The sequence below is a fragment of the Denticeps clupeoides genome, chromosome 5 (genome assembly GCF_900700375.1).
Source record: "Denticeps clupeoides chromosome 5, fDenClu1.1, whole genome shotgun sequence".
In the NCBI taxonomy this organism is placed as follows: domain Eukaryota; kingdom Metazoa; phylum Chordata; class Actinopteri; order Clupeiformes; family Denticipitidae; genus Denticeps; species Denticeps clupeoides.
Window position 1 is genome coordinate 15,661,000 of NC_041711.1, and position 27,989 is coordinate 15,688,988.

The 27,989-nt window shown below is 44.8% G+C and overlaps 1 protein-coding gene across 1 annotated transcript; it reads right to left on the reverse strand.

Moving 5' to 3' along the window:
* Window positions 1-27,011, reverse strand: tspan7 (tetraspanin 7). Its single transcript, XM_028981687.1, has 8 exons — window positions 26,821-27,011; window positions 7,261-7,449; window positions 6,684-6,758; window positions 5,646-5,741; window positions 5,167-5,322; window positions 4,899-4,982; window positions 3,521-3,603; window positions 1-1,989 (listed from the first exon to the last, which is right to left on the reverse strand). Exons 1-7 carry the CDS (start codon window positions 26,899-26,901, stop codon window positions 3,535-3,537), a joined length of 750 nt encoding a protein of 249 aa, XP_028837520.1. The 5' UTR covers window positions 26,902-27,011; the 3' UTR covers window positions 1-1,989; window positions 3,521-3,534.
* Window positions 27,012-27,989: the final 978 nt, after the last annotated feature.

The following is a 27,989-nucleotide window of genomic DNA, read 5'->3' on the forward strand; positions in this document are numbered from 1 at the left end:
AACGATGAAATGACATTTTATTAATAGAGATCACAGTTGTTTACAATATCAACATACAGTTGTTGGCATGCTAGCTGGTGATTTTTAAAAAAAGTTTTTTGTTTTAATACAAAGTCATATTGTTATGCTTGTCCAACTTTTCAGATTGTGTGATTAAAACGTAATGACAATGTTTGTCCCAGCTGGAAAAAAAATCTTCAGACGTTTCTAACGGTTTCTTGTGTATTGTTGGTCTTTATTATAAAATAATTGTTTTAAAGATTCCCACAACCTGATGTTCACACGCTGATGTTCTCTGATGTTCAGCAGTTACATATAAACCAGAAACTGTGGACTACTTCCCATTAGAGTATTACAAACTTTACCATAGGACTCTAATGACTTTTCAGCAGGGTGCAATTCTCTTTGATTTCACCTAATGCAAAAAAATGCAGCCACAACTTCAAATCTGAGCAGTAATAATAATAATGCGACAAAATTCTACACATTAATACCTAAACTGAGAACTGGAACCACCAGCGTGCTTCACTCTTACGTCACACTTTTATGTAACCAGAAACAATTCCAGTGAGGTCAGTGCTCTCTCCCTCTCTGGAACACTCCCATGCCCACTCACATTTGCGCGCGGATTGCACCACCCTGCGTGACATGTTTCAGCGGCCTGGCCATCATTAATTCTAACCGGTGCACAGAGGGCGCCATATTTAAGTCATTCAGTGATCACATGTAATATCTGAGGCTGAAATACTGAGGAGGTCATGCAGGGGCAGTCTGTGGCTGCAGAGTCTGTACAATATGCAGATTCAGCGGAAGCCAGCGTCATACTTCTCTCCTCACTAAACCTGAAATTTATTTCGGCCTCTTTTCTCCCCTGTTTTTCCTAAAAAGGCTTAAGTGCCTGTGGTACTGACGTCAGTGGTGATTTCACTCCAGCTCCCCCTCCCCTCTCTCTCCGTCCTGTAAGCCACCAGTCGCTGCTGTTATTATTTAAACAATCATAATCAGGAACATAACAGGCGTGGGATGCATGAATAAGTAATGTTGAGTCGGAAAAGAACTGGGGCTGTGTGCAGAATAATGTTTACTGGCCAGGGAGAACACGGCAGGCCGAGTGGAGTTTAGGAGAGACGCAAAGATGGAGTGGTATAGTCTCGGTGTAGATCTCCACGTGTAAAACAAGGGCAGTTTCCACAGTAAGTTCGACACGTTACCCAGTCGAATGCGTTAATGTATTTAAAGAAATATAAAAGCGCAGATCGCAAAGAACATCAGCAAAATAAAGGGTGAGTGAGAAGGCACTGGGTGGGAGCGAGAGAGGGCACTGAGCATGGAGCCAGCTGAGCACAGACATTGTCAGAAAAAGCAACACAAACGCACATCCACGGAGCGCTACTAGCACGTTGCAAGTTCAAATGTGAGCTATACTCGTCTTCTTTTGTCTTTAAACAGGATGCAGAGGATGTAGCAGCGAGGAACGATGCGACGTGTGCTGTTAAAGGTGTGGGTGGGTTTCAGAACCTCTCGAAAAAAACACCCCGACTAGGGGGGAAATACATATTTAACAGACATCTTGTGTTTCTTTTTTGTCATTTGTACAGCAAAACCAATGTATCTGACAAAGTACTACAATGCATTTAAGTCACTGTTTTTTTTGGTTACTGGTGAGCATGTCACAAAGGGTGTTAAAATGGAGAAAGATGGGGTCTAGCAGGAACTCTAAATCTGCATGCATGGCTCTGGATGTACAGGCTGACTAAAGGCAGGTGCTGAGATGATTCTACTCCTGTTGTGGCAGAGTTACATCCTGAAAGGAAAGCCTTTATTCATGGCACAACTGCACATTTAGGAATTATGCACTGCACAAAGGGGACAAAAGAAAGGCAGAAAGAAAGTATATGGAAGTAAAGTCTTATGAATGGAGTGTGCTAGCATTTTGGGTGTGTCCTCCCCCAGGTTTTCCAAGGTGATGTATGCCCTCTCTTCATCCTCCTGCGAAAACAACAAATTGTCATTATCACCACTGTGTGGTATGTGTGTAAGATTGAGAGTGAGAATGATGCAGAGATAACCTGTCCTCCTCATGTCGCAGACATGCCAGTGGACTTTCTCCACTGTTCCCTGCTTAAACCCACTTGGTGGCACAAGGAACGTGGTGACCATGGCCTCCGTCCGGTCTGGACACAGAGGACGTTTTCACGGAACCCACTAACAGGTGCAAAATCCATTAAACTGTGCAAACTGACACCTCACCTCACTGAGGCAGACATCCAGGTTTTAATCATGTATATGATTCAATTATATAACACTACAGCAAAGACAACAGCGGGAAATGAGTTAAATGAGTATGTAGGGTGTGTCAATAATTGCTATTGGCTCCTCCCATTTGAACTCAAAAACATTCAAATATTCTTCTGGGTGACAGAGATAATTATACACCAGGGCTGGATGGGTTGTTAGTTCCAAATACAGATAACTATTATTAAATGTTATCTACATCTGTAAATACTGCAGACATATATTAGTACAACGTTCCCTCTGTTGCAGCACCTAAAACCACACACACAGACAGACCAGACCCGCGGCAGAAAAAACACAAGCCAAACTACACACTTCCAGAATGTTCCCTGCTCACAGCGTCCCCTGCAGGCCCCCAGTCTCACACAATGCATGTGTGTGCGTGTAAAAGACGGGACTGCGCCTTTAAGACATTATCATAGCAAACAGCCGTGCCCATGGAAAGTAATAAATCGGTGGGTTTAATTGAGGAGCAAACAGCTTTATTTATAATCTAGGGCAGCACTGGCAGCACCCAGCAATTAGTGCTGCTGCCGAGAAGGTGTGAGCTCGTGATAACCGCCAGTGTGTGTGTGTGTGTGTGTGTTTATGGGTGTGTTTGTCCATACTTGTATGTGTGCTGGTGGCCCTTCCAGCTGTGGATATCTGTGATCTGACACACACGCACATACAGACACACCCATATATAACTCTGTTGCCCAGGGCGATGTACTTAGAGGCACAGAAAGCCATCCAGTGCAAATAAGCACGCACACACACACACACGCACACACACACACACACACACTTCAATAATTAATCAGCAGTCCTCGGGTGTTTCGCTCGCTGTGCCGCGCAGGCTCCATTTCCATATCAGAGCCGTGTGTGGCAGGTTCATTGTCCTCGCTTTCGCTCCTCTCCCGCTACCCTCCCTCCTTCCATTCCGCTCACTAAACGCTCTGCCTCTCCCCTGCTTCCTCCTCTTTCTCTCCCCTGCTCCGTCGCTCCCTCTGCACTCGCTACCCTCCCCGTAACCTCGCCGCCTCGTTCCCTTTCATTCGCTCTCTCTCCCCCGGCACCCCAAGCGGCGCAGCTTGTTGACGCTCACACCGACCATTTCACCATGTTGCAGCATCCGACTTCCAGGCCGTAGACAATAATTCAGTGAAGAAGGCGCGCTTCGGGTTAAACGCCACCCGAGCGTGCGTGTGTGTGTGTGTGTGTGTGTGTGTGTGTGAATACGCACCTACGCTCTCACTGCTACACCATCTCGTACTGATTGGCAGTGATGAACCGTGACAGACAGCAGGCCAGCAGCATGCCGATCAGCTGAGGAGAGACGGAGCAGAACACACACAATCACCTGTTACCATGGCACTGGCAAATCCCCACGGCAACCGGCGCACACACCTCATAGGCGCGCGAGGCCTTCGGGGAGTTCTGCTTCAACGCCAGCGTGGGTTAAATAAACCGTGGTGGGGCGGGCGGGGGGTTCGTATAAATAGACGGGGAATATGGTCCGGAAAGTTCGTAATTACAGAGTCCCGCAGACTCCGGGGAGATCCGGCATTAAATGCCTGCCCTTTAATTGAGATTATTGAGCTCCGTTTCTCGAGCCCTTTGTTAGCACTGAGCTAAACTGGCGTATATCACCGCCGCATGTGTGTGTGTGTGTGTGTGTGTGTGCGCGCGTGAGATTAATGCCCCAGCCATCTTTTTTAATGGAAGCAGCAGAGGAACCATTCAGCACTGACTCCTGTGCCCCCCCACTGCCAAGCCATCACTCACACACACACACACACACACACACACACACACACGCACCCGTGGACGAGGGATTAGGCCGCATTAGCCTGGCTGCTCTTTTAAAAGGTGTCATTGATCTCCCCTCCGTGGCTCCGTTCCCGATAACATTTACAGTTCGATTAATGGCGCAGGGATCCAGAAGGACGGCCGTTCGAGGGTCGCGGCGCAGCTGACGGGCCTCCAGCACCTCCAGGCCCATTACGGCTAATGGAGCACGGGGTGGGGAGGCGGCGGGGGGCAGCCGAGAGGGGAGGCGGAGGATGACTGCCGCGCCGCTCAGCTAATCGAGCATGTCAGCCGAGCGAGCGGTAACGACCAGCGCTCGCTCGCTCGCTCGCTGTGTGTTCGCCCAGGGAGCGTAGCAGGCAGGCGGGGGAGGGAGGGGGGCTGTGTGTTTTCCAGCAAGCTGATTTGCATAATAGTCCTGAGGCTCAGGAGGTTTGTGTGTGTGCGTGTGAGGGCCTGTGAGCAGAGCGAGAGCGAAGAGCTGTTCCTGAGTGACGGACGGCTTGATTGTGTGTGAAGGGGCTACGTTTTGCTGCGCAAAGTGTGGGGATGGCACACACACACACACACACACACGCACGCACACAGTGGTGTGTGTGTTTGTGTGTGGTATATCACTTATGCTTACTGTTGCGTGTGTGTGGTGTATATCTCACACACACACACTATGGTGTTTTATTTACAGCAGTAAATAACACATTTACTGAGCACACAGCTCCACGCGGCCTTACACCTAAAAGCCCAATTTAAAAACGTTTCCTGACTAATTCTAGATTCATGAATTAATCTGCTCCACGCTTCTGTGCACGAACCTGTGAGAAAGCGATGCCGAACGTCACTCCGGCGATGATGCCCATGTTGGTCTCAATGAAGGAGGTCACCAGTTCATAACAGCCCTGCGGTGGACGGAAGACGCAACATAACCGGCGCTGATCATCAGCGATGTTGTATCAGGCAGACAGCATTTATTTTTCTCGTTTTTATTTGCTTCACACTCAACCAACCAGGACCTGAGTTAACACACGTTCCTGGTGGGGCTGGCACGCGTGTGTGTGTGTGTGTGTGTGTGAACACACTGACCTGCTGGTGAACCTTGCTCGGGGCTATGGTGGAGTTGCGCAGGTCGGAGGAGCTGCAGTCGGAGACGTTGGCGCAGCAGCTGGGGGGGATGCCGTTGGTGGGGAAGTACGCGCTGCTGAACCAACTCGTGTAGTTCATCACCCCGCAGCAGCGGAGCTGAAACCAGAAAGCTCGGATCAGAGCGAGAAAGGACGGAAACCGAGGGAGGTGGTGCGGGGGAACAGGGAACGTCGCAGCCTTCAGTCCAACTGCACAAATTGCCATTCTGGTTAAGCACTAAAACTCCTCATTAGCACCCTCTACTTACAGCATTATAATTGCTTGTTAACCCCCAGCACGACCTAAAATCCCGGATGCGGCCGGTGCGAAGCAGGAGTAATTGCAATACCCTAATGACATTCCTCCACTCAGTCGGATAACCCAGACGAATGGCAGAGCGCGGCGGCCGCCACTCTCCGACTCGGCGATGCTCAGCTTACACTTTGCTGCACGTTGTCCACGGCGCGGCTCCTCTCGTCCTTCGCATTGTAGTTCTGCACCGCCTCTCTGTATGTCCTCAGAAAGGTCCCCTTGATCTGTCCTCACACACACACATATGCATTTGTAAGTGGAGGCAACTGTCACATCACAGCACCCAGTGCACACAGTGAAATGTGTCCTCTGCTTTTAACAATCACCCTTGGTGAGCAGTGGGCAGCCATGACAGGCGCCCGGGGAGCAGAGCAGAGCAGAGTGTGGGGACGGTGCTTTACTCAGTGGCACCTCGAACCTTCTTTTTTCGGGTCCACTTCCTTACCCGCTAGGCCACCCCTGCCCCCACATTGGTGTTTCATTTGACACATGGATGCTAACAGTGATCTATAATTATTTAAGGGATTATCTCCAGTGAGGTAAATAATCACCTGATGCTAAAGTGATGTCATAAAAAATGGACCTGCATTGTTCTGATCTGGTAAATCTGAAAATTATGGCTGGGTTTTTAATTCACAATGGGGATTAAAGTTGAGTGGAGCTGCCTGTGCTTTGTACAGTTCTAACAGACATACCGACTAACCAGTCCAACCCATTCACCCAGACCACAACTAAATACATTTTTAGGAAAAAGTCACTTAATGATCAGTAAAACGGATACAGTATGCATTCACTCACATTTGTTTTTAAGGTAGGCAAAGGGACAATTTGGGGATTTATTTCAGTAAATAGACAGATTTTAACAAAAGGTTTTCTTCTGTTTGTGATGGCATCTTCGCGTCACTGATATTCATACAAACAGACACACACAGACACATGCATGGTCGCATACACTCTCTCTCTCTCTCTCTCTCTCTCTCTCTCTCTCTCTCACACACACATGCACACACACACACACACACACACACACACAGAGCACTTCGTGATTAGTGCATGCTGTGCCGTCTGAATAGCTGCCTGTTGCGAGGCAGATGGTGAGCTCCTGCTGATGAGTCCCCTTTACCCATAATTCAGCTGGAGCCCCAGCGGGCGGCGAGAGCACTCACCTCGTGACGGAAGACGAACCCGGAGATGCCAGCCACCAGCTCGGCCAGGAAGACCAGGGACAGAAACATGGCATACTGCAGGATGCAAGAGAACATTACAGCACCAGGCAAGAACATCAGATAAAAAATTTTTTTTTAATAAATTGTGACATTCCATTCACCAGCCACTATTTAATTACATTTTAATTTACTTTTAGCCTCTAATAGCTAATGGTATGTAATGGTGGATGTTAACAGACGTTGCCGCAGGGTTGGTGCAAGGAGGAACATGGAGGACTAATCTGTACAACACAGAGAAACAAGAAGCTGAGTCTCTGCCAGTCAGGAGTTATGATGCAGGAACAGCAGATTCGGGGGAAAAGTGCTGTGTCGACGCTACGCTGCCCTTAAAACTTCATCACCTCCACTGGCACTGAGCATCTTAACAGCTGCAGGAGCTCTGGGCTTGTGTGTCACTGTCCATTAAACTTCTCAGATCAATGGTGATCGAACTCTTTCATCTGTGGGCATGGGTGCTTCCTGATTCAATACACACACGGGTACACACTCTCCCACACTCTCATTCCTCTCCCCTCACCAGCTTGAGCATCCATGGGCTCCCGCGACAGGTGGCGAAGCAGCCAAACAGGCCGAAGACGATGATGGTGGTGCCGGTGCCGATGAGAACATAGGGCGCATTGGTGGAGTTGTCAGCGATGAGAGAGATATACGGACCGAGCATGAACTTCCCCCATAGTCCCACCGCCAGCAGGATTGCCCCCGTGATCTGTTTCAAGGACAGAAAAATATTTTGGATTATTTAAAAAAATGTTTTGGGTGTGCACTGGGTGATGTGCTGTGCTGTGTCACATGTGACAATCACTTTCACTTCACATACATTTTTTGTCATTACAAACCAGAGCCCAGTGGCTTCACAGACAGTTCTCTGCTGCCACCTAGTGGCTGAAAAATCAGCACGTTCATTCGATGCTTTAATTTTCGCACAGAATGTGCACAGATTGATTGTTTTTATATACTTAGATAATTAGATATCCAGGTAATCTGTGGACTGCCAAATTGTAACATGTATACCCCAATATATATACAAATTGGACAAACCTGGGGTCAGAAAAACACCAAACATTTACACTCTGTTTACACTTGGTAAAGAGATGGCTGCAATGTGCCCCTGTTATGATGATGATGAGGGGATTTAAAAAAAACTATATGCTTTCATCTCCATCCTGGTGAGGCTGAAAAAAGTCAAGGCATGGCTTCGGGCCTGTGATCTTATCTTTTTTTTGCAATGCCAGGACGGTGACGGGGCTGAAGGTTTCCAGAATAAACAGCAGAGGGCACCTTGCCCCTGTTCCAGGCATCTACCTTGGCATGCAGGTGCCGTAACTGTGGCAGGCGAGGAGGGGGATGCCTCTGAGCATGCGTCTAATGCCCAGACAACACACCATCTGGCTCCGGCTCCTCTGCCCACAGTCCTTCAGAGAGAGACAGAGGGATGGTTTCTCGGGAAGAGCAAGGCAGCGACGGAGAGCGACGCCATTTTCTACCATGCAAAAGTAGCCACCCACCTCCTGCGAATCAATTCTGGCCTAAAACAGGACAGTCATACAGAAATCCGGTGAAATTACCCCTCAAGACTCATTCATGCTAGAAACAAGTTCTAAAGAACATCCACAGAGAGAGGCAGATTAAAGGCAGATAAAAAACACAAGCATGTCTGATCACAGGCACACCACTCACGTAAAACTAGGTTAAGCAAATTCATTTCAGAGCTTTGATGCTGAGTTCAAAGATCTGGTACAAGTTGAGTACGTGCCTGAGGCCGACCTGTCCTCCAGTCGTATTTTTTCATTAGGACCCTTGAGAACGGAACTTCTCATGCCTGTGGGACCAAACTCAGGCAATGCAACTCCACAAGGGAGCATCTGCCAACCAAAACTGTCAAAAGTAATTCAAAGTAATTGTCAACCCAGCTCACTTCATCACAAGATCAGTGAACTAAATAGCACCAACTACAAACAAGATCTGTATTTTTTTAATTCTACTCTAATTCTACTGTCTTAAGCAGGTCACACAGCACCACTAGGTCTGTACTGTTTGCCAGACCTGTCTTGCACAGTTGCCTGCACACTGCACACTTGTAGCTTGTGCAGACATTGGGTTTATAAGTGTAGTCTCAAACAAGACGCCTTTTATTTTTTTTAAAGAACACATGAACACAAACTAGTTCCTTTTTGGAATTGTGGATTTGTAAAAAAGGAAACAGAATTTTGTATGCGCTTGTTCTTTTTCAGTGTGAACTTGCACAACACTGCCTACACGTGACATGAAAGATTTGGCTGAGGGGAATGAATTCTCTGCCGCAGGGTTATAATTTCAGACCCAGATTCAGACTCAAGGCTTACTCCTGAAAGTCAAGGTCGAGGTCAGGACCGTTAGGGTCTGTTGGGTATTTATGAGGCTGTCGGCTAGATAAAACTACAGTCCTGGCCAAACTACCTGCTGAGACCATTTCAGAGATCCTCTCATTAACAGTGTTGACCAGCACAAGGCTGGAGATCATTCTGTTGTGAAAAAGAAAAACTGAAAGTAAAGTGAAGCACTGCAAGCACACGGTGCACAGCAAAATGTGTCCTCTGCATTTTGCCCATCAACCCATCATGGTGAGCATTGGGCAGCCATGAAAGGCACCCAGGGGGCGCCAGTGTGCGGGGATGATGCACACTTGGGATTCGAATCGGCAACCTTCCAATTATGGGTCTGCGTCCTTACCAACTAGGCCACCACTGCCCATGAGTTAGAATAGCAGACTGGATGCTTTAAATGGAAGCTGATGCTCATTGTTCTTCCCCTGTTAACCATGGTTACCATGTGCAGTCATCATCGCGTTGCATAAAAGGGCTTCACAGGCAAGGATATTGCTGCTACTAAGATTGTACCTAAATCAACCGTTTCAAAAACTTCCAAGGATGGAGGTTCAAGTGTTGTGAAGAAGGCTTCAGGGTGCCCATGAAAGTCCAGCAAGCACCAGGACCGTCTCCTAAAAATGATTTAGCTGTGGGATCGGGGCGCCACCAGTGCATAGTTTGCTCAGGAATGGACTTTTGGAGGGTGGCCTGGTATCAAAAAAAGGCAGCAAAAAAGCCCATTCTCTCCAAGAAAAACATCAAGGACAGACTGATAATCTGCAAAAAGTACAGGGTTTGGACTGCTGAAGACTGAGGCCAGGTCAGACGATAGATCTTCACTTGATAAATAGCATTATGGGGCATCCTTTCTTTCCTCTACTACTGGCCCAGCAAGCATCTGCTGTAACTTTCCGTCACAATCCCTGCCCAGTCCCCCATCCATTAAACCACTGAGGTTCACAAGCCAATAGCACTCACCGCTTTAATCCTGTGGGCTCTCTCAGAGGATGCAATATTCTATATGCAATGATAATCAACTAAAGCACACGACTCATTTGTGAGGCTTTTCACTCAGGGTGGTGGCGGGGATGATATTCCTGCTATTACTTCCTCGTTCTGGGCCTTGTGAGTGCAGCAGGGGTGAAGGAACACAGACATAAAAAAATCTGCACCCTGCTGCTGCTCACATATACCGTCGCCCACTTCCCTCTGTCCGCTGCCCGGCGCTTATACAACCAGGCATGAATGCCTCAGGCGATTTAAAAGTACGTTAGGAAAGTGGCCGCCCACACGCACACACACACACACACACACACACACACACACACACACACACACACACACACACACAGACTATGATAAATTCCAGTCTGATCTATGTAAGCTGTGGCTGCAGACCTGGGACATGCTGTGGATGTAAATCACAACCATCAATCTGGACACTCTGGACCTCCCTGTCTGACAAGTCCAGAAGGGGATATTCCGGAATCAGGGTTCGAACCGAAGTTTTGAATCTCGTGTTCTGCCTGTATAAATCTGCCCTGTTTGTTTCTGTTCACCGTCGGGCCGCTGTTCAGTGATTTTCCCCCCCGTCCTGTGCTCCATGTAATAAATCCCTTGTCTCGTGACATCGTGCGTACGCGTCCTCCGTCCTCACCATGTCCTTCAATCATGACACTCCTCATTCACCTCTGGCAGAATTTTGGCATTATCTTTCTGTCCTCCTCTCTGTCACTCATTTGCTACTGTTGTTTTTTCCCTCTCCCCTGGCAAAGATTGGGGAAATGAACACGATGAGACGGGTCCATCAGTCCAGGCAAACACCCTGTTTTTGTAAACGTTTGATGGGTTATCCCGGAACCGGTCAGTTTGTGCCCCCTGTAGGACCAATGTCGTGTAGATTCTACACTCCCACGACGTGTTACACTGGTGAAGTGACAATAGAATCAGGAGCCTGGAGGCCAGCTTATCAACTCTCTTATTTATTAACGAAGTATGTGTGTGTGTGTGTGTGTGGTTTTCCGTCATGAACGCACACATTTACATGTGAAAAATACGCGTGGCTCATTAGGTGTCACACTCATTAGGTGTACACCAGATAGAAACAACTAACCAAATCTGGTTCCGCCCAAAGTCTTTCTGACAACCAACACCAACCCCTAATAATGCAGCGGCTGATGCGGTACCAGACTTCTCTCTGTTTTTACATCATGTTGCATACTAACGAACCCACACCGCATGGGACAGTCTACGAATTCAAGTGTGCGTGCATGTGAGGGATCTATTATATGGGCTTCTATTGAGAGCAGGCCATTCTGTGCAGCTCTGCACCCAAAGCGTCAGCCATGTTGTCATTCTGAGCATGTCTGAGTGGGGTGAGAGGATGACGTTCCACGCCTCCATACACAGAGAGGGAGAGAAGGAGAGAGAGAGTGAGAGAGCAGATGGAGTGAGTCACTGAGTTCAAAAGAGAGACAACCAGAGCGAGCATGTCGGATAGCGAGAGAGAGAGCAGGATACGAGGAACCGTTCATTCACCAATAAAACAGTACAGAAAAGCAAAGGTGGCACATTTCTTTCTGTCTTTCTTCTCTTTCCGTGTACTTCTTTTCATGCATTATTCAACAAAAACATGAATGATTCAGCATTGTGTCTACATTCGCGCCTCAGCCCCGCTACTGGTGGTGGTGATGATGATGATGGTGTGTGGGTGTTTGAGCAGGGAGGAGGGGTAAAGGCAGCATGGGGTTCCAACACAGAACTCAAACCAGGATGCCTGCCTGTAACTCTTCCGAAGGCAGCGACTCAAGCATGCGAGTCTTCAAAAGAAGGTCTCACCAGCAAATAATAACTGACCAACCGAGGGACAGGTGAGGTGCTGCCATGTGATGTAGTTTTTAATGTGCGTCACGGTCATCATGCTCCAGCCCAGGTGCTAATTTCGCTCTCCCCACTTGTAGAGTGGCGTCTAATGGAAAGTGTCTGAGTGCCGACAGAGCGAATGAGCGCCTGGCAACATCTAATGTCGGTGGCCCTGGTTGCCTGGTAGAAATCCATTCGTGTGAATCGTTGCAGGTAATTGGGAAATGTGAACATGTCGTTCTTTTTCTAGCTGACAGCATGAAATACAATTTGTAGCTTTTTGATGTGGATGGAAAATATCAATTACAACAGAAAAAAATCTTGATCTTGATTACATGGATGCGTTGAAATGGTTAATTGTCAATGTCTCCCATCCTATTCGTTTAGCAGTATGAGCATTTTTTATTAGCTCCAGTGAGAGATCACACATTCAAGGTACCAGATAATTTGCTGTTGAGCATGCAGATCTGAAATGCAGAGTACATTCAAGAAAAACACTGTCCCTAGTAAATGTCTAGTTGTTATGGGTGTTATGGCTGCACGAAACCAACTATAACCAACTGCAATACCAGTGGTGGCCTAGCGGTTAAGAAAGCAGCCCCATAATCATAAGGTTGCCGGTTCGAATACCGATCCACCAAGGTGCCACTGAGGTGCCACTGAGCAAAGCACCGTCCCCACACACTGCTCCCCGGGCACCTGTCATGGCTGCCCACTGATCACTCAGGGTGATGGGTTAAATGCAGAGGGCAAATTTCACTGTGTGCATCGTTTGCTGTGCTGCTGTGTATCACATGTGACAATCACTTCACTTTAGACAATAAATATTACAATTAGATACATTATGATGATTAATAATTTGATTACTTTTTTGAATAAATGTAGCATTCTAGTCTTTGTCCACACATTTACATTTTACATTTACAGCATTTATCAGACGCCCTTATCCAGAGCGACTTACAATCAGTAGTTACAGGGACAGTCCCCCTGGAGCAACTTAGGGTTAAGTGTCTTGCTCAGAGACACAATGGTAGTAAGTGGGATTCGTTATGGTTCATAGGCGAGTGTGTTACCCACTAGGCTACTACCACCCAACTGATCTTAATTGATTTTAAATTTAATATTTAGTTTAGATACAATACCCTAGTACATCGCAACATTTAGTTTAGACAATTTGAGTTTATGAATATGTGATGCCAAAATATTGACCTGATTATTGGGTCTTGAACACTCAAGCCTAATGAGCGGCAGCTGTCAGTGATCAGGACCCAATAATCAGGTCAATATGATTAAATGACCACACATCCCCTGATGATCTTTACATGTGTGTTAATGCTGTGTGTCTCCTTCTTTAGTTTGTATGTGTTTTCAGGCCATTGTGTTGTCTTTCTGTTCCCATTATGTTTCCATATCTGAGTAATCAAGGACAAGTAATCAGGAGATATCGTGTCAGAAAGGATCTGACTCATTAACTGCCTTGGTGATTTATTATCACTTTTGGCCATAGTCTGTTGAGAGGCTCAGTGTGTGACTTTTGAAGAATGAACTGATGGGCATGTGTGGGGGTGGTGGCGTGAAAACACTTTTGTCCCCTCCATCTGTTGTGGCATAAGACGGGAGTCTTTAACATCACTGTGTTATACTGCCTTGCCATGGGTCACACTGCACACAAATACTAAGAGTCTAAGATGGTAACAGTGCACACAATCACTAGGCTTGGAATTGGCATTACACATCCAAAATCATTTGTGAAATTTGTGATAATGCTTATTACACAGATTGTCATAATGATTATCATGCACATAAATGAATAAACAGATGAACTGTAACTCACAGCTGCAGAGTCTATGTCAGTGACATTCAGCAGAACTAGACAGAGTTGATGTCAGGTGAGCACGTGTGTGACTCTCAAAATGCCAGTTCTGGCATAGTAGAACAAGCAAAGGACTAAGCTGTTTAGGACTGGTGCCCTCCAGCAGACCCCTGTCCTATAGGTTATATATTGATGTGAATTGTGAATTTCAGTGCTAAATATCTCCCCTTTTCACCTGGAACTTTATCTGAATCCTGGAATGAGTGAATATTTTTGCACTTTGGTAAGACACATTATCCTTCCTCCGTTAAGTAGGAACAGTAAGTAGAAACAGAGTTGCACCAGGGAGGGCGTCCACGTAAAACTTTTACATCCAGAGCGGACGGTCCACTGTTGTGACCCCTAACGTAGGGGGGGGTAGCCCGGTGTAGCATGTACTGTAATAAATAAACAGCGACCCTGTGAACGTTCTTGCCTTCTTACTGCATTAAGCAGATTTCATGGGAATTTCTCAGTGATGTACACAGGAGTCTTATGTCCTCGCTCTGACGTGTACTTCCATGGAGGACCCTGCGGAGCTGGGTAGAGAACGTTCTGACTGCGTTCAGAGGCAGCCCCAGTAGGCCTAGCCAGACTTGGCAGATTAAAAAGACCCCATTAATCAAAGCCTGGAGGAAGAAACTACATACCAGAAAGCAAAAGATCCCGTAAGAACAAGTCTGCCTCAGACCTGGCTGGCTCGGTGAGGAAATTGGAAGGCTATGCATGCTACCACCGCATGGAAAGAAGTGAATGTTCTCTTCTCCTTATTTCTGTCCATCATCACAGCACACAAAAGAGCTTTTGGGGGTACGGGGGACATGGTCCACAGAGAGTGAAAAAAAGAGAGAAAAGAACGCTTTGATTCAAAGCTCCTCCCGCTCCTCTTAGCATTTCAAATGAAAAGCCCTGATCAAAGGCAGTGTTGTTCTGTTGTGCTAAAAGCACATCTTTGAATCCCATTCAGAGAAAACGAGAAGCCATACCCTCCACAGCACACAAACACACATCTCCCATATCCTCACGCTTAAATAAAGCCACTTGGGTCTCAGTGACTCTGCTGTTTCATAGTGTCAAGTTTAACTTTAGATTGCTGGTGCAGTCCTGGATCTCTGATGGCATGAGTTCCTTGTGTCATTGTGGAACTCGTACGAGCCCCATTCATAATCCAAATTGTCATGGGCAAGACGACAAATATCTAGAGCGAGACCAGCTCCAGGCAACAAGCAGGCATTTTTGTGAGACACTAGTTTGCTATTTAGAAACACGTTGAGCTCCATCACATCCTTTTTCGATTCCCCCATACATACAAGGCTGCATCAATCATTTCATTTGCAACTTTTTTCTTCTTTTTAAATCGCTGTCAATTTAGGCAATATTGTAACTGATTAACTACCAATCTGGTTAACATAAATAGGGCTGAAATGATTATTCGAATAATCAAATGATTCGATTACAAAAATATTCGAGGAAAATTCTTGGCCTCAAGGCTTCGTTTAATTCATCACTTAAGTCCATCTATTATCGTATCGCTCCCGCGGAGCTACGCAGTGCGGAGCTGTTCCGGAGCACCGGAATCATTGTTCTACACGGACTGCTTAAACTGACGCGCATTTCAAACATTTAAGGAGGCGCGATTTACTGGCGGAAAAAAAAAAGATACCGGTGTGCATAAAAGGCATAAAATGTCTGAAGTGTGGGAGCATTTTACGCTGCGTTAGGGCGGTGTATACACTGTAAAACGGACCTGGCTTACCATAAAAGTACTTCGTCAATGCTACAGCTCCTTACCCGAAATCATCCTCACGTGAACCGCACTTCTCCAAGCAGAGCTTCTACAAGGTATCGTGTTTTTACATTACATTTACAGCATTTTTTATGATCGCTAACTAACATTAGTGCTTCTTAGAACGTACATTATTTGTAATTATTTGTCGATAGTGACGAGGCATGATAAGGCATGAGATCTCACTCATGTAATTAATCCCTCCTGTGTGCCACACACACACACACACACACACACACACAGATAGGTTACATCTCGAAACACGCCTTCCCCATACATAAGGTAGTAATAATAAATGCGACAGATGGACAAATCTACATTCACTAGCATATAGATTTACTTTTGGCTGAGTTTACAGCATTTGTTGCTCAATGTTTTTTTCTTCCCCACAGTACATCACAGCGGCGCAGGCTTGCACATGCATTCCACACACATGCAATAAGACAAATTCTCTCTCTCTCTCTCTCTCTCTCTATTTTGCACCAAACATTCTACCTACTTACCTACCTCATCTGGATACAACTGGAAACTGAACTGTATTGTTTAAATTGGATTATTAGTAATACTTTAATTGTTTATATATATATATATATATATATATAGGGCTGCAAGAACGAATCAATTAAATCGATAAAAATCGATTACTAAAGAGTTTGGCGCCTCATAGACAGTGCAGAGCAAAAATTAAAAAAAAACGAGCGGAGGTAGAGGACAGATACATGGCAGAGGCAGAGAAATCTGCGCGAAAATATGCAAAAGCAACATGGCACAGCACGGGAGCACCACGGCAATGATCCAGCACCTGAAACGCGTGTTTGATGAGGAGGAAGGGAGTTCAGCAGCAGGGTAAGTCGCTACAGAATCCTACTTTTGTTCCGTTTTGAAGTGAGGAACGTAATGTCCCTGGTGCTTAACTCGCTGTGGAGGAGAACTAGACGGGGACTTACAGCGCCACCTACAGGTGTGGAGGGGGCATGAAACAGCGTTCTCTGCGTCTCCGCGTGGACAAAGGAGGGTGGTAGTAGCCTAGTGGGTAACACACTCGCCTATTGTGTCCCTGAGCAAGACACTTAACCCTAAGTTGCTTTAGGGGGACTGTCCCTGTAACTACTGATTGTCGCTCTGGATAAGGGCATCTGATAAATGCTGTAAATGTAAATGTTTACCCGTCATCCAGCTTGACAAGCATGACAAGTTAGCGTTAGCGCGTTAATAACAGTAGTAAAGCAGGGGTGCTATAGTTACTTTGCACTTTGCATTAAAAGACTAGACATGTTTTTATTCACTAGCTTTTTTTGGACCATTCATTTTTCAATCTGTTGTCATGTATAGCTACACTACAAAAAAAGCTTTTCTTACCTAGTAATTTTGTCTCGTTTCCAGCCCAAATATCTAAAAAAATCTTAAATGAAGATGACTAGACAAGAAAAATGGCATGAGAAAATTAAGTGATGCTTAAAACTTCTGTTTGAGATTATATCTCATTAAGATTAGTTTTCTTACCCCATTGGCAGATACGTTTAAGCAAACAATCACTTAATTTTGAGATGTTTTTCAGAAAACAAGACAATTTCTTATGCTATTTCATGTGTCTAGTAAATGTATCTAAGATTTTTTAGAGATTTGGACTGAAATAAGGACAAAACTACTAAGTTAGAAAAGCATTTTTTGCAGTGTGTGTGTGTGTCAGTGTGAGAGTTTGTGAGTGTGTGCATCTGCAGTGTAGTGTAGAGAACAAGTTCTGACATTCAAACAAATCCTGTTAAATTTTCTGATTTGTATTGTTCTTTATTTTTTTTATACATTTTTTATCGTTCTGGCAGCTCAGGTGGCACTTTATTTAAAAACAAAAGTCAATATTTGGCAGATGTAAAGCATACATGTGTATGTTTTTTGTGTTAGTCCATTTTTATTTTATTGTATTATTATTATAACAGCTCAAGGAGCAACATGTTTGTGCACTTTCTAAAGATTTTGGTTCTGTTTTTGAATAAATGGTTGGAAATGAATGCTTTTCTTGTTTTTTTTTTCTACAATTAATAAAAAAAAGAATCGACAGATTAATCGATTCTTAAAATAATCGTTAGTTGCAGCCCTATATATATATTTACTATTTTGTAACTTTATATATATTTATATTATTCTCAGATGGGCTAAAGCAGGGGGTAAACACCTTTTCGTTTTTTTAATTAAAATAAAACTAAGGACAAATGGGTTAACCCATGTTTCATAGCTTTTTTTCATGTACATCATGAATGTTTCACAGAAAGATTGATTAAATGGGCTTAGTTCTGGAGCCTGTAACCCAAAGGTTTTAAGCTTTGATCTAATAAAAGTATTTGAATAAAAAAAAAATTGTGAGGAATAACAGCCCATTGCTTGCTCATTTTAAGAGGATTTTCATGTTGCATAACACACTATTGACAGAGTTAAAAACGCAAAAGTATGAGTTATCTGATTACTTGATGAAAAAATCGACAGAATACTCGATTACAAAAATATTCGATAGCTGCAGCCCTTAACATAAAGTTCTTTATTTCAAGCACACTAGAAGAAAGGTAACAATAAAGTGCTTCACTGAGCTGAAATTTAAACAATATAAATTAAATAAGGTCTTAAAAATAATAGACCCTATAAATAAAATAAAACAAGCCTTCAATCTCTCATTAAGCCACCAGTCACTGCGCGACAATTATTTTTATGTAAACTTTACAACTGAATACAGTATGTTGAGGTATCTGTAAAAGGTTTATTATACAACTTCCTGCTGCAGTATGGATACATGTTACCCCTTCAAAAACAGTTACATTTAAATGTAATTATATAAAGCAATATATTACATCTACCAACTATGGTTACATTTTTATCACAATATGCATTTTATGTCATATCGCACAGCCCTAGTCTGAGGTGTGGAAATGAATGTATAAACAACTCGTAACATGCGTAAAGCATGTTGGTACAGTCATGTTGGCTGGCATCCACGGCCACAATTTGGTCTTTTAGCTGTACATGTTGGGCTCTGGTCTAACTTTTATGTGAAAGTGAAGTGATTGTCATTGTGAAACACTGCAGCCCAGAACGCAGTGACACAACAAAACGTGTCCTCTGCTTTTAACCATCACCCTTGGTGAGCAGTGGGCAGTCATGACAGGCGCCGGGGGAGCAGAGTGTGGGGGCGGTGCTTTGCTCAATGGCACCTTGGATGTCAATCACAACTCATTGCATGTGACAGTGTAAATGTGGAGGGTTATGTTAGGAAGGCATCCGGTGTGAAGCCTTTGCCATGCCAATTGTGTGGCCATCCAGACTGGTCAATCCCCTGTAGCGAACTCTAATGGGAGCAGCCAAAGGAAGAGGTTTGTCATTCACATTCTCATTTCAGAATGAAAATTAAGCAACTGTATTTAAAGTAAAGTATTTTAAACACCACATTATAAAACGTATCTTGGATCATTCCTTTCTGTGTTCTAAATACATTTTGCCATGAACACAAAACTTTTTTTGTAGGACTCTCTCACTCATGAACTCATTGCACACTTATCCCTGTCTCGCACTATTAAAGTAATTCAGCTTCTCTTGTCTCAGCATCTCAGCGTCCTTTCTCACACATGCATATTCCAGTTTCCTCTCCACTTGGCTTTCATACGATTTGCTACATAATGAACACAGATGTACTAGCAAAATAACATCCTGGTTGAGTGCCTTGAATATAATCGTAGAAAGAACCCCCCAAAAAATCTGTGTTGTTTTGTCTGGCAAAAGGCATGTTTCAGGTTCGAATGAAGACATAAGGCGAACAAAACCACAGCTGGATCCATCATGCAGAACAATCATGACGTGGCTTTCAATGGTCCTTTTCATGCCAAGAACAGATTTTTGGATTATGAAAACCTCTAATACACACTCTCTGATGTAATGGTCATAATCATGGCTGGGATTGATGGGAAAAGGTGCTTCAAATAAATGTGAAGAAGAAGCAGCTCCTCTACTTTGAAAGTTTGGATGATTGAAAAAACTGCAAACTAACATTTTGTCTGCCACTTCTGACCACTTCTCAGCAACAGCTTTAAAACCTGCCATGACTTTACACACAAGAGGAAGGATGAAAAACACAGAAATGCAAAAGCAATGCAATGCAATTTTGTTTACTGAAGTGCCATGTTTTCACTGATGTTGTGGTGCCTGCACCTCCCTCCGTGGTGTGTGTATGTGTCAGATTTCAGTGTGGTTGTGCTTTTATTTCAATTCTACCTGAAAACTGATAACTGCGATTGGTTTAGTAGCGCATGACGGCAGAGGAACAGCGGCCAAAAAATGAAAATATAAAATCCATTTCACATCAGACTACAGGATTTGGAGGTTGGAATGTCTGAGCATGGCAGCAAACGTTATGCTTTTATATGTTAATAAACTGTTTATTACTTTAGCCTGGCAATATCAGAAAAAAATGCGATTAAAAATCGATAAAAAAAAACACGACTCGTTCAATATGGGAAAGTATATTGTAATGATTTGTAATGAGGTATGTAATTGTAATGAGGTTATGCAGCAGTTATGGATAGGGCCAGGGGTTTGGGATCACTCCAGAAGGATTAGCTTTCCAAATGACCGTTCGTCTCTGTTCCGATCCCTCTCTCCCTGATGGACACGACTGTGCTGTTTGTCAGTGCCGGCTTCCAGGGGTGTGATTCACTTGTTACTGCAGGCTGCAGTGCCAGGCAGTGTGTTGTCGCCAAAAAAAAAGATACACAACAGGTGGAAGGAGGATTTCGCCAAACAACCTAATAAACTGGGGCTCTTTGATCAAACGTGATGATGGCACATGCGCAGGCCTTGCATTTCAACCTGTGAGACACCAGAGGGATGTACTGCCATAAAGAAACACCGGGCACATCACGTTGGTGTGGTTGAGAAAGGACAGGGGAGCGTGTCAATCTGTCAGGCCAGTTTGCGATTTACCCAGTGGACTCTTTTACCGCCATTTCACACTATTTACCCAGCAATGTGCAATATCACACTGTACTGCAATCAGAGGAAACACAAATGAAGATATTTTTTTAAATAAATCACCCAATTTATTATATATGAATGGATCACTATGCAAAGCAGAGGAGTATTCTTATAAAAGGCATGATATAAACTCCAAGTTAACTATTACAAATACATATCTGTTGGGCCACACACACACACACACACACACACACACAAAGTGCACTTTACATTCCATCCGGCCAATAGCTAGCAGCTAAGAGCTATTTGTTCAGGGTGCGGGGCTGCCTAATATGTTTAATGGTTTTCTGCACCTGTCAGGGATACAGGCTGAAGTGGTTTCCATCGCTCAGACTCTCTTCCCGTACATCCTGCTTATGAATGCTTCTTATCAGAACCTTCTGGAATAGGGACAGTTTGCTTTTTCATGCCCAATAAGAAAAACACAATTGGCCCAAATTTTTCCACCATTTATTCTGCACTCTAATTATTGATTTCATCTTCATTTCCTGTTTATTAATGTAGGCTCTTGGCTGCCCATCCCATGTATCCATCCAGGATATCAGTGAAAGTGAAGTGATTGCCATTGTGAAACACCGCAGCACAGCAGATGGTGACAAAACAAAATGTGTCCTCTGCATTTAACCATCACCCTTGGTGAGCAGTGGGCAGCCATGACTGGTGCCCGGGGAGCAGTGTGTGGGGGCGGTACTTTGCTCAGTGGTATCTTGGTGGTTCAGGATTGGAACTGGCCAACTTTCTGATTACAGGTCCATTTCCTTACCCGCTAGGCCAACCATGACAATGCATTCCGGCCCTTCACTCTAAGCACATGCAGTTCGTCCTTTCTGCCATTCTGAAATGTCTTGTTTCTACCGAGGAGCTGTTTTATTAACTTCCTCAAGATTCTTGTTACTAACATCGGGTGAAAAAAAACACGCCTGCACTCATATTATGGTTTCATAATCTCTGTAGATCCAAGTGATGAAACTCTGGCAGAGAAAATGTTTACCTTTTTCATGCAAGCCACAACACAAACTGCACGTTAAAATAAGCAGGCCGGAGCTTGCACACTGGATCTTGGTTGGAATTTGCACATCATATTAGTCAGTTAAAAGGCTATGAATGTAAAATTTAAATCTGTTGATTGATACATTAAATCAGGTAAGACTGGTTTAATGTATCAATTTTTCCTATGAAGGTGCAGAAAGATATAAGACTCCATTAAGTATGTGATGTGACTTCAACCAAAATTTGAAACATTTTGAATTACAAAAATTGTAATCTACCATCCACTAAACTCGAGACATCATCAAAACCTTTTCCATTATAAAACTGACATATACTACAGGTAGTTTTTAATAATATAAACTCTCATTAAATGAGCGATATGCTTCTCCTAAAGCCGAATGAAAGTTCATCTGCCCAACAACTGCTGAAATGATCAGATTAAAACAACACCACTGCAAATGAGCGATAAGCCACACACACACACACAGATCCGTCATCATCAACGCAAACAAGGACATTTAGCACGTCTTCCTCTGGCTGGCCGCTAATTATAGATCTCTTTCATTACCAGCTATGTGTCAAAACTGCCATGATGAGGTGCACTGCAGGGTACGATGACCCCCCTCATGAGATTCCTGACCAGGGAGAATGGAATTTTGGTCAACTTCCACATTCTACAAGCTGGTGTGAATTGTATGAACTGTGATCACTCAGGTCAGCACTCATCATAGTTAGCTTGACCTATGGCCTCTTTTAAAGCCTTTTGACCACTCCAGTGACATATGGGTACTGAGCATTTAACGTTGGTTCCTCAGATGCTTCTCTTCTTGCTCCTGGGCCAGGCAGAGCTGATAGAACATAAGCGGTGGCCAGCATATGCCCAGTCATTGCTAAACGTGGTCACATCCCCCCATTACAATGAGTCAGACACTCACATGCAGATTAGTCTGCAGCCACTGTAGCCAGACCACATCACACAGCTACATGAAAAGCATGGATTCACTTAGCTGGTTCTACGGTTCTATGACAAAAGACAAAAGGTTTCTTACAGAGATAATAAGACGAAAGATCAAATGAAAGCCCAACTGGACATAGTCCCTGCACAGTAAACAGACAAAATGAACTTTCACTCTCTGTCTTTCTCTTCGTTTATGCCATGACCCTTCTACATTCCACTGCAGCCGGAGTCTGGAGGTAGCCACACAGCAGCCACGTTCATTATACCTTCAATCCCTTCCCAACCCTGTTTTATGAAAAAGTTACTGGAGCGGCAAATGGGAATTAAGAAGGACAGCAAGGGTGGATAGGCCTCCAGTGGAAGGCAGAATGATGTTGTTAGGATTAGCTGAAGTCAAAAATGGGCAAGCCCGGGATTTTGGTGGGGGTTGATGAAGGGATCAGTTGAGAGCCCTGAGAGCCAGGTTCGTTGCCTGCTGGCACCAGAAACAATGAAAAACACATTACCTTCGGTCAGCGAGTCAGCATTTTCCATCGACAGGAAGAATTCTGCATATTAAATGTTGTTTCCATTAAACAGAGTACAGGGGTCTGCGTGTTGGATGAAGCCTGCCATGAGATCAGAATTATGCAAATATTGTTCTGCAAAAATCCTTTGGTGTGACAACAAGGCTGTCTATTTAAAATTAATTTGTAACAATAAAATGACATGCCAGCGCAACATGAGGCACATATAGAAGTGCCTATAAAACCTGCTGGTCCAGTGCTAGTGGGAAGCAGTGTTGCTTAACATAGACTTATTGCATTCTTCATGGATGGGAAAATAACAATAAATGCATTTAGCAATAAATGCATTAAGTGAACGGTCACTGTGCACATAACTGTATGTAAAGCAAGGTTTATAATATGGCCCGAGAACTGGTCTCTGAGAGCCAGCTTAGAATATTATAGGCATGGGGACTGTTGGCATTTGAAGGCATGAGCTGTATCGTATTACGCGATACCAAAGGCATCGCCTCTCCATAAGGGCCCTGATTTGAGGCTTGGGCATAATGGCATTTCGCTGGTTCGATTGCCTCCCTCCTCTTTCAGCTCACTTGACAATATTCAAGCTGCCTTCTCATAGTTCATAAGCTATAATGAGCTTAATGAGACCCAACAAAAAGCCTCCACCTCTAAGTACACAAAGTGCAAAATGCATTAATGAGAGCATCCTGCATTATGCCCCATGTGGCATGTTAATAACTGCACAGCCACTGGAATAAATTAGGACATATCTGAGAGGCTGACACGGCCTGGGTTGTAATGAACAAGCTGTCTGCCTAGGCCATTAACAGCAACTTGCATGTCCCAGTGTTGTGCCTGAAAGCCTCTGACAGAACCCTGGCTGCGCAATGGTTTTTATGTTGGCAGGGCTGCTAGAGTGGTTAGATTACATCCATGATTTACAGACTCATTTTGGCTTTTTTTCCAAGAATGGCAATTTAGACAGTGGCTGAATAATGCAATGCTCTCGTCAAACAATGTTTATCAAGGCAGTTTTATGATTTGTTAAATTAAAAACCAACTGCTGGTTTCCAGGGATTCCAGACCTGAAATGAGCTGTTTATGGCAGCTCCGCTCTCGGAAGGGCACAAGGCAGGCTTACCCATCAACACAGTCAGGGTAATCAGGAGAAACCGGGCAATGTGAGATATTTATAAATCTACGTATCAGAATGTCATACTGTGTCCATAAGCAAATCTGTTGTATCGTTATTTAGGGTTCATTTTGAGGATGAGTATGCATGATTATGAGTTGGCTATAATGCATAAATGCAATTTTAACAGTATTTGCTTCTAACAATAATGAGGATGGATCATCGCCCAGATGTTCTTTATTCTATATGAACTGTCACCTGTTTTCGTGTCGACACATTAGCAATGTCCCGCTGGTGTTACTTCCTCACCACAGTCCGACAACTGAGACTGCAGTTAAACTGGGGTTAAAATAGGACACCATACAGGCTTATCCTGGTGTCACAGACACATGCCATTCCATTCACATAAAGAGTGAACCGTGGTGCGCCATGTATGCATGCCGAGCAGCCGTTCGCACAAGTCAGTTTTCACTCATTAAGTAAAAGCTACCTGAGTAAAAAAACGTACTTTACTTAAAATCTTTTAGGTAAAACTGTTTACTTAAAATCATTTAGGTATTTAAAATAAAGTAGGTATTTGCACTTTGTCTTAAGGTTTTGTGTACCTCTGGCACCTTTAGCAGTTTGTAAAATGACATGTAATCACACCGGAATGGATGTAATGGCGCTTATTAAAGCCCTAAATGGATATCTGGTGTAAAGTGGGCCAGACAAGATAATTGAACTTACACAGTAAATGCAAGTCTTAATCCTGCAGATAGTTTATTTGAGATCTGTTCAAATCAGAGTTAAATTTAACACTTTACAGTGTAAAGCCTGTAAAACTGTTCAGTGTTAAAGCACACTGAATGTTAAACCCACATGATGGGGATTTACCCACCATCATGAAAAAGACTCGGACCAACATGGACCACACTGACTCCATTCCTGTTCATGGATGAAGCCTACACTGAGTCTAAACCATTCAAAATTGAGGAACATTTCAAAATTCCAGATATGGGGCGCGATGACATGTACTATGATGTCTAACAAAGTGCTTCCCGCTGTCATACCGGGCGTCCGACACAGAGCTCTATTGCTCCTGGTTATCAGCAGCAGGGACATTCGGCAGGCCGGCGCTGAGTGACAGCCCACTTCTCTCCTGGAAATTGCACCAGCAGCGGCACCGGCGCCCCCCCCTCCCACCGTATCTCTGTTACCCATCCTCTCTCATCAGTCTCAGGGAAGGAACAAGCGAGCTTCAAAGCAACGGAAAAGTTTTTCTGTTCCACCCAATTTGTGAAGGAGAAGAGAGGCATGATTCACACCGGTCCAACCCGCCCAGCCCCCCTGCCGGCAGCAGGACGGAGAACGGAGGGCAGGCTGAAGTGTTGTCTTTTCCAAGTGGGCAGTGCAACGCAAACAGAAGACACTGGGGGACAGTGTGAGGAGGGGGGGTCATTACTCAAAAACGCTGATGGGACATGTCATACCAGCAGAGAGTCTTGACTCTTCCATTCCTGTCTGGATGAAAAAGGCCGCTTTCTCTTTCTGTCCCCCCCCCCACAAACACGGTGACAGCGAAGGGTTTGGAACCTCGACGGAGAGGAAGAATGACACCGAAAGGGGGCTTCATTTCATCACGTGCGACGCCGGTTGAAGAACGAATTGCTCAGGGGTACAGGGATGTACAGCGTGCGGACAGCGCAGCACTGAGAAACAACGCTAATACAAATGGCATGGCCGCGGAGTGAACATTAGTGACGGATTGATGGGGGCCTGGTTCCCTGGCAGCATTTTCGGAGCTGACGGCTCAACGCCCACGGTGCCAGAGGGAAGGACGGTTAATCCCTCTATCACCAAAAAAAAAAAAGATAGAGGGAGAGTAAAAAAACAGGGCTGGCATGAGAACCACCATTTTAAGTCTGAAGTTGATGCGGCCACTTCAGGGCAGACAGTAATTGGGTTTTAATCCCCTCACCTCTTGGCCAGGTTGTGATATTGAAATATTGACATTCTGGTTTAATTCTCAGCCCGCAGCAGGATGTCTCTCTCTCTCTCGCCCCCTCTCTCCATGTTTGACACCATTTTCCCGTCTGTACATCCAGGCCAGAATAAAACTGCAGGGCAAACTGTCTGGCCCGATCACCGCCATAACATTCACACTGGTGGAAAGGATCGAAAGCCATCTGACGTGACGCGCCTTTTCTGGGCTGAAACGAGGGACGACGCCATTCACATGCACCTACAGCAGGAACCAGGGGCGGTGCCGCATCCCCATCCCCTTCTCCATCCCTGGATGCGGGACGCGGGACGCAGGGATGCTGCCCGCCGGCATTCCCACTTGCACGATGCCGAATACGAGAGACCGCGAGGTCTGCTGGAAACTGCCAGAAAACCGCGTTTATTATCTCGTAATTACATTAGCGCGTTAAATAGCAGACAACGTGCAAAAAAAAATAAAAATCCGGAGCGGATGAGCGGTGCCGAAAGATGTCCGTGACGCGACGTGACATGCACTTGATTTCCAAGAGCAGCCGCGCGCAACCAGCAAATACGCGTGAAAATGTCCAAAAATGCTCGCCACATTAACGCACATGTGGCCGAAAACACGCCGCGGCCACGCAGAGCTTCGAAACGCGCGGTCCACTCACCCAGAACACGAAGGAGTAGACGATGAGGAGCGTTTTGAGGCAGGTTATGACTGGTTTGGTCTCCATTCTCCTTGATGCCATACTACAGTGAAGCGCGGCGCAGAATTTCCGCTGGAGTTGCGCTGCTGAGATTCTCCGCTGGGCTTCGTTCCTCCGACCCACTGCAGTCTCGCCCAGCGCAGTCGGGCTCGGCCCTCTGGCCAATCAGCGCGCAGCGAGCCGCGGCAGGGCGCCCCCTGCTGGTCCTCGCGTGTCGGTGTGAGAAGAAGGACTCGACATGGAACGTGAAAATAGAAGCAGTAAAAGATACAGAATAGGCAAGGAGAGGAATCAGCAGTAGGGTGGTTACGGATGCTAGTTAGCAATTCCTTTAAATATAATGCATGTTCATTTAAAATATGCCAGCTCTAATTGAAAGTGCAGTTTAAATTTATTAATGGGGTCATGTAGAATTGGCATTTTATGTTGGTCGTGTTACAAAGTACAGCCACAGTCAAGATTGTCTTTGTCTGCTGAAACAGTATGTGCAAAATGTGCATATGAACATATTTCTGCAGCACATATTATCCCCACTCTGTGTCTATCACATTCTGACTTGCTGTGAGTGGATTGTGGATAGCATGTCAGAAATAACCTAGGCTGTGTCATCCCCATCCGCAGTGAGAATACGATACACCAGTTTCTTGACTTGCTAAAATAAGACGTGAGAGCCAGCATGCACTGAGAGCTCACTTGCGAATGAGAAGGCTCATGTGATTGGCATCGGACTGTGAAAGCAGTTCACAGTGCAGCAAGAAAATTTGCACACTGGTGTTCTAAATAATGACGTTAGAAGTTGAAAACCGCTGGGCCATAGAAGAGGTATCAGGCATATTACACACACACACACACACACACACACACAAGTGTAACTATATACTACTTGTAAATGCACTGTAATAAACCATGAAAATATTGCTGTTTTAAAAGCCATATTGGAGTAAATGTTGTATGCGACTCATTCGTCGTAGTGTATTACTATGCAACAGGATGCCGAGAGACTTTCATTTATTTATGAAACTGGTGCACTTGCTCTCCCACAACTGTTACTTGACTAGCCGCCGAGGGGAAGCATTATGTCCCTGAATGTTTGTTTCTTAAACAAACCATTCATTTTTAAAGGCACAATT

Coding starts and splice junctions, on each gene's coding strand:
- tspan7 (XM_028981687.1), bottom strand. CDS start 26,901: ATGGCATCAAGGAGAATGGAGACCAAACCAGTCATAACCTGCCTCAAA. Junction 6,759..7,260: donor GCCCATGGATGCTCAAGCTG/GTGAGGGGAGAG, acceptor TGCATCCTGCAG/TATGCCATGTTTCTGTCCCT. Junction 5,323..5,645: donor TGGACAACGTGCAGCAAAGT/GTAAGCTGAGCA, acceptor TTCTGGTTTCAG/CTCCGCTGCTGCGGGGTGAT.